The sequence below is a fragment of the Chelonia mydas genome, chromosome 6 (assembly GCF_015237465.2).
Source record: "Chelonia mydas isolate rCheMyd1 chromosome 6, rCheMyd1.pri.v2, whole genome shotgun sequence".
In the NCBI taxonomy this organism is placed as follows: Eukaryota; Metazoa; Chordata; order Testudines; family Cheloniidae; genus Chelonia; species Chelonia mydas.
The window spans coordinates 91,278,643-91,291,165 of NC_051246.2; the positions used below are offsets into that span (position 1 = coordinate 91,278,643).

The 12,523-nt window shown below is 46.8% G+C and overlaps 1 protein-coding gene across 6 annotated transcripts in view; it reads left to right on the forward strand.

Moving 5' to 3' along the window:
- Positions 1–5,501: 5,501 nt before the first annotated feature.
- Positions 5,502–12,523, forward strand: part of FLVCR2 (FLVCR heme transporter 2) — a 57,315-nt gene continuing 50,293 nt past the window's right edge. For 4 of the 6 annotated variants that reach the window (XR_005225562.2, XR_006291830.1, XR_006291831.1 and 1 more), the window contains exon 1: positions 5,538–6,316. Coding sequence is in view for 2 of the 6 variants with exons in the window: in XM_043549814.1 (XP_043405749.1) it covers positions 5,675–6,316 (642 nt within the window). In the remaining 4 variants the exon portion in view is untranslated. Of the gene's footprint in view, positions 6,317–12,523 lie in introns of all 6 variants that reach the window. The other 2 variants (XM_037900721.2, XR_005225563.2) reach the window with 2 other exon arrangements.

The window sequence follows — 12,523 nt, forward strand, 5'->3', positions numbered from 1 at the left end:
ATATGTAAAAGATTGCTGTAAAGAGGACAGTGAACAATTGTTCTCCCTGTCCACCAATGATAGGACAAGAATTGGCTTTATTTGCAGAAAGGGAGATTTAGGCTATATATTAGGAAAAACTTTCTAAGTATAAGGACAGTTAAGCACTGGAACAGCCTACTTAGGGAGGTTGTGGAATCCCCATCATTAGAAGTTTTAAAGAAGAGATGAAACAAGCATCTGTCAGGGATGGTCTAGGTATACTTGATCCTGCCTCAGTGCAGGGGGGTGGACTAGATGACCTCTTGAGGTTCCTCCCAGTCCTACATTGCTGTGATTATATGATTGAATTTTATCTGCCACCATGTGGCCCATTTTTCTAGCTTTCTGAGGTCCCTCTGATGTTGCTCATGTCTTTTCTGACTTTGACTAACGTAAATAATTTTGTCATTTGCAAATTTTGCTACTTGTGTGCACACCTCCTCTTCAGGATCATTAATAATAAAACCTTATGTTGCCCCACTGTTTATCTTTTGCCATTCTACAAATTGGCCATTTATTTCTATTCGTTGTCTTCTCTTTCTTAACTCATCTTTAATCCATCACAGTGCTTTACCTTTCACTCCACGACTTAGTTTCCTTAATAGTCATGTGGGGGACTTTGCAAAAGGCTTTTTGAAAGTCCAAATAACCTATATTGACTTGTTCTCCCTTTAATTATTATTTTGCTGACATTTTGGAAGAATTTGAATAGAACTGCAATAGAGTAGATAGATCACCTTGTAATTACATTACTATTATCCTTGCTGTACTCCACCACACTCCAAACCCTCCTTGCTGTTTATTCCCATTGCATCACTGCTAAATGCAGATTGTAAATGTGTTGGGGCAGGTTCCCTTGTCCTTTTTGTCTCTGTTCAGAGTTTAGCATAGCTTTAGTCACTTTAAAAATAACAGAATAATCTGAATTTCAATCTCATCTACAAACCACTGTTTTCTCCCTTACTGTTGCCTCTGCATTCTTCTCTGCCTTGGCTGTTATTTAACTTTGATAAAGCATTCTGAAATACTTTTGTGTCGAAGATGCTAACATTATGTTGTATCATCATTATAGGAACTGCAGACCAGCCTTTTGAGGTGCATTGGCAAAGTTGTGTGGGGCTGAGGACTGGGGCAACAGGGGGAGCTGCAGATCAGGAATAAGGTGCTTTGACAGAGCTGTGTTGTAGAAGGTCTGCACCATTTTTGCCTGGCTTTAGGGAGCATTGTTTGTCCTTCCCTTAGATGAGAATTGAACTTCGGCCCAATCATTGAAGAGAAAGATAAATTTAGAGAAAAAAGACAAACATATGCGGTAGGAATTGAGCTGTGCCAAAGTCATACATTTAAGGTGGATTTTCTTCTCTCTTGAGGAGTGTTTGTCAATGAGGATATAATGGAGCCAAAGAACCAATGCGGAGTACTCTGCTGTGCTTGTGAGTGACGGCGCTGGATTCCAGAGAGAAGTTGGACTCTCAGGTAGAGCACTACAGTATTAACCTCTATGAGCATGTTCCATAGGGCAAATTCAAGTCCAAGAAATCTTACCCTCTGATACTGCTGCTTGACTCCTTTGCTTAGGAATGTGCTCCCTGAAACATAGGCCATTACTCCATTATACGTCAGGTGAACTTTGAGCTGCTTGTTCAATGTTGGAAGGGAATTAAACCAACGTATAGCCAAGTCCACGTTGGAGGGTTTATGATGTTTAATGTTTATACAATACAGATAACACTATCACTAAAATGAGCTGTAGATCATAAACCAGCTATAGACAATAAACTATCAACAACTTGTTCCTAGTGCTGGTGGTTATTAATCCCCAGTGATGGCAGCTGACAATATTGACTGGAAATCCTTTTTAAAAGAAGCCAACCCAAGAAATCCACTTGCCTCCAAATCACCGGAGGTGAGCACTATGGCAGAACAGTGTTTGTAAATACCATAGGAGTAGAGCTGTATGGAGGACAGAAATCCTGTTTCATGGAGGATTTCAAGATTTTGAAATATGGCTTTATTCTCCGTCAGAATGAAAACACCAAACTTAGAAATTGTCCCTGAAGAAAAACTCAGAAAGAAATCATTTTAGGTTGATCAAAATGTTTTATTTGGACAAGATTGAAAAGTTTTTTGATTTTGACTTTTAAAATGTTTTCTTGTAATGTAATATAATATATAAAGTAAACAAAAAATCAAAATCAAAAAGTTGTTTCAAAACAACAAATATCAAAATGTTTCATTCAGAAAATGTCAAAATGGGACATTTTGACATTGCTGGAACTCAGTTTTCTTCCAAAAATAAATTCTACTGAAATTGGGTAAATTGGGCAAAGCATTTAGATTCAAGGAACTGCGCATTCTGACAAAATATGGTTCCATCAATGTTTCTCCAACACCTCTACATTGGAACTTAGCCGCAGAAGGGCAGAAGCTTCACTCCAAAACTCTGCATGCACTGGTATTGAATGGGATAAAGCTTTTGGCTAGTGAATTGCTGCATGATGTCTTGAGGATTAGAAGAGCTATCCTGCATCTAATACCTCAGCAGCATCAAGGCAGTGGGTCAGCCATCACACAAGGGATTCCAGCTCTGTTGTGTGGTGTCCCAGATTGCACAGCATTAGGATGTCACAATTTGGAGTAAGGAAAGTGGAAGCTCAAATGCCACAGATTTGCTGTTGCAGAGTAGAGCCAAGACAGAGTTATTGTTATGACTGGGCAGCCCTTCCTACACTGATGTTCTTCCACCAACATAAATAAAGGAATCCATCCAACCATACATTAAGCCACATTCATGCTTTGTTTTCTTTCCTTTCTTCTTTCACACATGAGACAGACAGAAGATGTTTTCCTGGCACTTGCGCTGAATTTGGTCTGATATTCATGGATTTGCCTCAAGAGAAGTTCTGTCTCCTGCAGCAGTAGGAAGCCAGAGTCTGCTCTAAATAGGCCTTCCCTCCGCAATCTATTATTCAGAGTGGGGTGGGGGAGGTTCTCTTGGCCTGATCTTCCTATCCCTATTTACCTTTTTGTTTTAGGGGTAGGGCCCAGACTAGGGGAAGCTGCCCTCCTAATTCCCTCACTTTGTGCTCCCCTTCTGCACAGTCGGGAGGTAGCTTTGTCCAGGAGAGGTTGCAACCTCTAGCTTATCTCCTTCAGTAAATTCCAATTCAATAATGCTTTTTTGGCATGATACCTATGATGAATGCGACAAATATGTAAGAGAGCCCACCCCGAGACCTCTGTTATAGGTGGATACAGTATCTCAAGCATCTGCCAAGATGAGGCTTCAGGGTATTTGGATTTCTGTGAGACTTCTTGCCCATACCTGATTCAGTTTGCTACACAGTGTAATGCTGTCTCTCTCTGTTTCTTCATTTTTTCCTCATTGCTTTCAATTTAAGAGCCTTTTAAATTTCCTGACAGTTTGAAACATCTTTCTTGCACTGGGTATTAGAGTAGAAGATGTGTGTGTGCCACAGTTTGTCTTATCTCACTTTGTTTGCAGTCATTATTTTCTTGAGCTACACCTTGTATCTTCCACTTTCCACTCCAAGTTTATGGTCTCTGATATTGTATTTGGTGAGAGTCTGTCTTATGTCACCACAGCATAATATGTAGAAGTATCTACTAGTGTGATTGTTCTGCATAAGGCTCTCCTGTACAGGGATAGTCAATTTTCTTTTTGTCAAGGTCCACATTTCTTGGTCAAGGTATAGTCAAGGGCCAGATTCCAGAGAAAATAATAAAAAAATTAACAATAATGATGATAATAAGTAAATAAAAATATTTTGGGGTCCGTTCAAAAGCATCTGGTGGTCAAGATTTGGCCTGTGGTCTGCCTATTGACTATCGCTGGGCTACTGTGTTTGAAGTGTTAGTATGGTATCTTGAGCACCAGTTGGCTTTGGATGAGGTTATTTGCGCCTACTGATCAGGAACTTAGAAGTGCTCAGACCTAAGAGTAATGTATGTTTGCCTTTGGGTTTAGTTTGAAAACAACCTGTCCTGAAGGACGATCCCTCACTCTCACAGACCTTGGGAGACAGGCCAGTCTCGCTTACAGACAGCCCCCCAACTGAAGCAAATACTCATCAGCAACTACACACCACACAACAAAAATACTAACCCAGGAACCAAACTCTGTAACAAACCCCGGTGCCAACTCTGTGCACATATCTATTCAAGGGACACCATCGTAGGACCTAACCACATCAGCCACACCATCAAGGGCTCGTTCACCTGTGCATCTACCAATGTGATATATGCCATCATGTGCCAACAATGCCCTTCTACCATGTACATTGGCCAAACCGGACAGTCTCTACTCAAAAGAATAAATGGACACACATCTGACATCAGGAATTATAACATTCAAAAACCAATAGGAGAATACTTCAGGCTCCCTGGTCACTCAATAACAGACTTAAAAGTGGAATTCTTCAACAAAAAAACTTCAGAAACAGATTCCAACATGAAACTGCAGAACTGGAATTAATTTTCAAACTGGACACCATCAAATTAGGCCTGAATAAAGACTGGGAGTGGATGGGTCTTTATAAAAACTAATTTCCCCCTACTGTTACTCGCACCTTCTTGTCAACTGTTTGAAATGGGCTACCCTCATTACCACTACAAAAGTGATTTTTCCTCCCTTGGTACTCTACTGTTAATTGAATTGTCTCCTTAGACTGACCCCTAACTTGGTAAGGCAACTCCCATCTTTTCATGTACTATGTATATGTACCTGCTACTGTATTTTCCACTCCATGCATCTGATGAAGCGGGTTCTAGACCATGGAAACTTATGCCCAGATAAATTTGTTAGTCTCTAAGGTGCCACAAGGACTCCTTGTTGTTTTTGGTACTCTGCAGTGGCTTTAGTTGAGATGGCACCAGATGGATGGGGAGGTGACCCAGTTCTGCTATGTAGTCATTGTTGCTGGTGTTCCTCTGTAGGCAGAGTGATTATTTTCTTAACTGCAGAAGAGAAGGTTTCATAGGATTTTTTTTTAATCACAATCCGTGTAAGCAGCTGTTAAAGCTGAGCCCCAGGCTTCACTGCCCTGCATCGCAATGGGTCGGGTTGCACTGCCCATTGCCGTAGAAGTCGTTTTATTGGTGGGCTGTGTATCTCTAGCAGTGTCTTTCCAGAGCCTTCCTTTGAACTGCCCCCTTATCCAGCCTGCAGCCCGCGATGGACCCCAGGGTGTGACCCTTGGGGCGTGCGCAATTCCCCCGCGTCTCCGGGACCAAAGGCCAGGTCCTGTAGGCTGTTTGGACTCTTCCCGGCAGTGTCCGGTGGGGCCCAGCCGGAGGCGGGTGAGGGGACCCTGCAGAGCCTGGTGTTGCAGGGGCAGCCTCAGCTGCACAAGCCCCAGCGGGCAGGCTCGGCATGGTTGCCATGGTAACTGAGGGACAGGGATCATGTCAGCCAGTCAGCGCGGAGGGGGCGAGGCCCCGTTGGCCAGGTGGCCAATCACAGTGTCGCTGTGAGAGCAAACTAGCGCGACGTGGCCTGGCGGAATGGCGTTGTGCTGACAGCGACAGTTCTGGAGGAGTGAGGGAGCGGGACCAGCCGGGCGCGCTGGGCGGGGCGAGGCGCGGCGCAGAGACCGGCGACCCCATAAGGAGCGGGGAGGGGGCCAGGCACACGATGCGAGACAACGCTGCCCTGCGGAAGGGGAGCCCGTGTTGCCCGGCGTTTTCCGGGGGGGCCGTGGTGAGCGGGGGGCCGGAGCCCGGCGAGAAGGGGCTGATGTATCCAGAGACGCCTAAGCTCTTGCAGGGGGTGAAGCCGGTGCTTGGGTCAGTGGAAGCCGAGACCCCCAGTGGGTCTGCCCCCGGGGCGCCCCCCGAGGTGCGCCTGTCCCTACGCCGCTGGCCCGTGGTGCTGCTGTTCAGCTGCTACTCGCTCTGCAATGCCTTCCAGTGGATCCAGTACGGCAGCATCAACAACATCTTCGTGCACTTCTACGGCGTGAGCACCTTCGCCATCGACTGGCTCTCCATGTGCTACATGCTCACCTACATCCCCCTTCTTTTCCCTGTGGCCTGGCTGCTGGACAAGAGGGGCCTGCGCCTCATCGCCCTCGCCGGTTCAGCCTTCAACTGTCTAGGCGCCTGGGTGAAGCTGGGCAGCATGAAGCCGCACCTCTTCCCTGTTACCGTCCTGGGGCAGGTCATCTGCTCGGTGGCGCAGGTCTTCATTCTGGGCATGCCCTCGCGCATCGCCTCCATCTGGTTCGGGTCCCATGAGGTCTCTACTGCCTGCTCCATCGCTGTCTTTGGGAACCAGGTAACCTGGGAACCAGGCCTCTCATCCCTAAATGCTTGGAACCTATGGTGCGCCCATTAAAGTTGGGGGGTGGAGAAGTAATTAAACTCACCGGTGACACTAAATTGGGAAGAGCTGCAATCTCCATGGAGGACAGAGAAATACAGAGAGACCTAGCGACATTAGAAATAACAGGTAGAGATTCATCTGGGAAAAATATGGTTTGTATATTTGGCAGGAAATATACTTAGCTTGGCTACGATATTGCTTAGAGAGAAACATAACTCTACTAATCCAACCGAGGGAGAAGGATTATTTAGCATGGTACAAGGGGGTATAATTGGGAAGAACAGGATGATATTGAGAAGGACAATTTAGGCTGAAATATTAGGAAACTCTCAGATTCTGAGGTGCATTGGGCTGTGATTTTTTTTGCAGAGAAAGAAATGGGATCCTTATTGCTTGGGATATTTAAAATTAGACTAGAAAAAAAGCTAGAAAATGTGTCAAAGGGAGCAGTCATGTTGGGCCTTATCTCATAGCTCTTCCTCTGATTTTTCTATCTCTGGTTTTGTTGATCCATAGTAAGGCAATGAGCTTCCCCAATAAGACATGCTAGACAGAGACTTTGCTTCTTTGCACAAGAATGGAGCAAACTCTTCTAAGCACTTTAATGCCAAGGCAGGTCAGTGAGGTGGTTGTGATTGACATTCCTGCAAGATGTAACATTCTTCACCTGCAGCCAGTTCACACTTGAAAGGAAAAGAAATTTTTTCTAACTTCTGAAACCAGGACAGGGAAATCACTTCTTGACCCTTGCACCTGAATGCCTCAATGATGCACATTGCATGAAATAAATGCACTAGCAACATTACAACATGGCTTTGGAAGGCAATTCATGCTGTATGAATATGAAAAGCAGAGGATCACTAAAACCAAACGCTAACTATTGGACTGGCACATGTCTTCAGTGCGTAGGCAGTGTCCCAGATTTTATCTAGTTCAGACCATGGGTAGGGTGCAATAGGAATGGTTTGGCATTCAGTCTGCTTTGAATATATAGTTCTGTGTATGAGGCAGTGGCACAGTACATAATGTCCTCCCTGCCCAGTAGGAGTGTCATGGATTTGAGAAGGAAGCTGGGTGTGTGGGTGCCTCACACCATGTAGTGCCCCGGAAGCATGTAGAGCATTAAATGATGAGTCCCAAATAAAATGAAATAAAATGAAAAACCCCACAGCGACAGCTCCTGTCTCAAGGGGCTGGGCCTGTCTCCCTGCTCTGGCTGTTGCGTTCTGGTCCATGGTCATAGCGTTTCTCGGGTTTGTCCGGCTCCCTGTTGAGGTAGCTCACTGGGCCAAATATGAGTGAATGGCATTGTGACCTGGTGCATGGGGTCACAGCCCCACTCACTCAAATTTGTCCTGTCCAGTCCCCCCATCATCACCACAGAGGAGCAACCGGGCCAAACCTGAGCAGCAGTTTGACCCCGAGGTGGGAAGCTGGGCCCAGCACCCAGGACAGGAGACACTGCTGTTGGGTGACGGTGGGAAGGGCTCGCTCTGCAACCCGCCCCCAGGGTCTCCCCGTTCCCTGGGGCAGGACCCAACACCCTCTACCGTTCCCCCTGCCCTTGGTCTCCCATCTCCCCAGGGGCTGGACTCAACTAGTGGGGCGGGGAGAATAGATAAGATGAAATAACAAGAAATTTCTGAAAACAAAACAAACAACTGTAGAAAATCAAAAGAATTTCAGGGGGTTCTATGTACGATCCTCTCTCTTTCTGTTAGCATAAGGTGAGAGCATCTGCGTTTCTATGATTCTTCTTTCCTGCTTCCACCTCTGGAGTCTGCTTCTGTATCAGACTGGGGCTGGACCCTGCTTCTGGTTCTTGCCCTGCTACTCAGGTCATGCATGTTCTGACACCAGGGAAAGACACAACTGATGGGTCTGGAGTAAGGACACTGCAGGAGAAGAGTGCGTGTCTATCTGTGGGAAGATTTTTCCTCTGCCCTTATTCTGTCTCTTTCAAGTAGTTGAAGACATGGATGTGGATAGGTCGGTGTGAGGCTCTGTACCTTGGGGGAACACCCAGCACTCCCATGTTCATGCTTGTAAAATGATTGTGTGGTATCCAGTGCAAAGTTTGTCATGTCGGGTGTATTCAGAAGGCTTATGATGCACTGAGCATTGTTTTTATAGTGATGTTATAGTAATTGTTAAAAGAAAAGGAGTACTAGTGGCACCTTAGAGACTAACCAATTTATTTGAGCATAAGCTTTTGTGAGCTATAGCTCACTTCACCGGATGCATCGAATGCATCCGATGAAGTGAGCTGTAGCTCACAAAAGCTTATGCTCAAATAAATTGGTTAGTCTCTAAGGTGCCACTAGTACTCCTTTTCTTTTTGCGAATACAGACTAACATGTCTGCTACTCTGAAACCAATAGTAATTGTTGTTACAGTAATGTTATAGGTTGTAATTTCATGTATATAATTATGAGGCTGAAAATGTGCCTTCATGGCTTAAAATAAGCCCAGGCAAAAACTTTCCAGAAGCAGAGGGGCAGTTCACAGCTTATCAGGGCATGTGTGGGACAAACCCAACCATCCATACAGGAACAAAGGACACTGGCCTAGGCAACAACAAAGGATCTGTTGACCCTCGAGTGAGTCACCCCCAGGGGAGAGCCTGGCTCAAGGGCAACCAGCCAGCCTGTGGTGAGAAGCATCTAAGTTTGTAAGGACATTGAAAGTGTTAAGATCAGCTTAGAATGCGTTTTGCTTTTATTTCATTTGACCAAATCCAACTTATTGTGCTTTGATTTATAATCACTTAAAATCTATCTTTGTAGTTAATAAATCTGTTTGTTTATTCTACCTGAAGCAGTGCATTTGGTTTGAAGTGTGTCAGAGACTCCCTTTGGGATAACAAACCTGGTGCATATCAATTTCTTTGTTAAATTGACAAACTCTCATATAAGCTTGCAGCGTCCAGCGGGCATAACCGGACAGTGCAAGATGGAGCTTCCTAGAGTTGTGTCTGGGACCAGAGATATTGGCTAGTGTCATTCGGTTGCACAATCCAAGGAGCTGCTTACATGCCAGAGGCTGTGTGTGAACAGCCCAGGAGTGGCGGGTTCTCACAGCAGATCAGGGGAAGGCTGGCTCCCAGAGTCAAGGATTGGAGTAACCTAGCAGATCACCGGGCTGGATAACACCAGGGGAATGTCATAGTAGGAAGGAGAGTTTTTTTGACTTAGGTTGATTTGATTTTTGGCTCTGGGGAGAATGCAGCCACTTGATGTGCTCTTAGGTGGAGTCACTGTGCTGACTCTGAGGAGGCTGGACTGCACTGCAGCTGGTGTTCTAGGGCTTCCGAGGTGGAAGCCGCCTGGGGAAAAGCAGGATTTTTGTGTATCAGGGACGAATCCCAGCCCCACTCTGATTAGCTGGTCTGTAACATCCCAATCACGGATCAGTTGCTTCTATACAGGGGGACTTCGCAGCACTGTTTGTACCATGCCTACAACTCTGCTTAACATCTCATTGCACAGGTGCACCTTGCTTGAAGAGTTTTCACTGCAGAATAATGCTTTCCCCTAAAAGCCTGATAAATGGTCAGGATCCCATGCTGAGGGTTTCTGCTCCTTCAAGCAACCTACTAATCATTATTATTTTTCTCTACTAGCTCAGCATCTCCCGCCTTCTAAATGAGGTCCGATTGGGTGTGGGCAGAACAGGGGGATAGTTAATTGGGAAGTGAGGCAGACTTCCCTTCCCTCCACAGCACAGGTGCTAACTTTTATTTTTCCTGGTGGGTGATCCACCCCAGCTCCACTCTGAGGCCCCGCCCCTACTCTGTTCCTTTCCCCGCGGCCCTGCCCTCACTCCACCTCTTCCTGCCCCCACTCTGCCCCCCGAAGCCCTGCACCCACCTGCCGCTCGCTCTTCTCTGCCCTCCCCCAAGTGCCTCCTGCCAGCTGCCGAACAGCTGTTTCTGGTGGATGCTGAGCACCCCCTATTTTTTTTTTTGGTGGGTGCTTGAGCCCCAGAGCACCCCTGGAGTCAGTGCCTATGCGTCAGAGTCTGTGCCAGACTTCACCATGGATTGTATCCATTAGAGCAGGTATGGCTTTAATGTGGGACCACGAAGGGGCAGGAGGTGGCCTGAGTGACATACCCAGCCTCCTCTGGCAGCCACGCTTCCAGTTTCTGCAGGAGGGTGGGGGGTCAGAGCACTCAGATTAGAGAACACTCTAATAAGCACTTGTACATTCTGGTCTCTAATTTGCAGGGAGTGTCTGGGCCCACGTTGGAGGGTGTGTCAGGGCCAGGCAAAGATGTGGCTTCTCCAGGAATGCTTAGATTTCTATAAACAGTCGAGGCATTGGAGCCTGAGATAAACCTTCCTTTGTGTTTCATCTGAGTTCCTACTCCCAGCCACACACACCAACCTCAGACAGAGCCACAGCATAGGCTCAGAGCAGCTGACTTTCTGGTCTGCAGAGGAGGTCTCTGAATGGCTGCAGTATTTCTTTTGGGGAGTGGAGGGGCTGCCCCAAGCCTCTCAGACATTAGTACTGTTTGCTTCCTGTGTAGTTGAAGAGAGTCCTTGAAAGTGATGCATTCCTCACCCCTTCTCCAAAGAGTGAGCATCTCCACTGACCCTCTCAGCATCCACTGCCTAGCCAAAAACTGCTCTCAGATCTAGGTTTCAGAGTAGCAGCCGTGTTAGTCTGTATCCACAAAAAGAAAAGGAGGACTTGTGGCACCTTAGAGACTAACAAATTTATTTGAGCATAAGCTTTCTTAAGCTACAGCTCACTTCCTCCCCCCACATCCCTGCTCGCTGGCTCTGTCTCATGCTGGGATGTTGCTACATCATGTTGCTGCTGTTATAAACTGGGAGATTTCCCTGACTCTGAGCTAGGTCAAAGGCAAATACAGCAGGAGTGGAACTGGGAGGCTCAGAGTGACTGGTGCAGAGCAAGGGACTTCTATGATGTCAGCAAGGTCACAAGAAGCAGAAGTGTGATGGAGTGGGAGCCAGGGAGTTTATTCTGTTCCCAGGACAGCTCTGGCTATTGAGATATAAGGCTTGATGTTTCTTTTCCAGTGGTGGTGGAGATACGCAAGAGCCCCGAGCCCGAGCTTTTCATCTCATGGGGCCTGAGTACAAGTGCAGTCTTGGTTCATAAAAATGAAGGGAAATTAGTTCAATTTCGTTTCCATTTTTCCTCCTAAACCACCACACAAAAACGTAGCATGATTATTGGTCACTGTGTGAGAAGTCTAGCAGGGGAGTGCCGTGGGACAGAGCTGAGGTGTGTTGGCAGAGGGGTATAAGGGCCCAGATCTAGAATAACAGGAATGGACTGAGTTGTATCAGCAGAACTTTTGGATGCATCTTGCACCCGACCTGCATGTACTTACTATGCTTGGATCTGGCAAGTGCTTCACACTCATACTCAAATCCCAAGCCTATTGTCAAACTCTGGGATCCCAGCAGGCAGCTGGGACTCCTTTCTCTACTTGAAATAATTCAGCTACTGGAACTGAAGTTTGTGGTGCAGGTGAATCTATCTATGGAGTGAGCCAATGAAACTCGGCAAAGCCAGAGATGCAGCATTCAGTAGGCCTGTAAACTCTGAAACCCTAGAGAGGCCACCAGACCTTTTCCATCTGTGCTTACTGAGTGTTTTGGATGATTAATTATAGGAGAGCAATAGGGACCATTTGTTGCACCATCTTACAGCTTCCTGATAATTCAGAGGGATTTAACTGGAATTTGTCAGGCTCATTTGTGGTAAATCTGCCAAGCTTGAGAGTCCATGGCCTCTTGCTGCTGTGGTGATAAATGCACTAGAAACACACAGAGATTTGGGAGGTGCAGAGCTGGATTAACCTTTTGTGGGCCTGGCGCCAAACATATTTGTGGGCCCCCATGGGGGCAAAGGAGCATGATGTAGGGAGGTTGGTCCCCAGAGCAAGGGGCCAGCCAGGGGCAGTGGGGCATAACATGGTGGGACCGGCCCTGCTCCACCCAGCCCAGAGCAAGGGCACTGTATACAAACCGGCAGTTGCCAGATGCACACTGGCCTGCCCAGCCCTGTGCTGCCAGCATGCTCCTTCCCCTCGGGGGTGGGCCCATGCCATGCTACACAGCCCCCGACTACCTATGCCTAGCGTCCCCCAGAACTGCTATGCCCAGCAGCCCCCCACAAA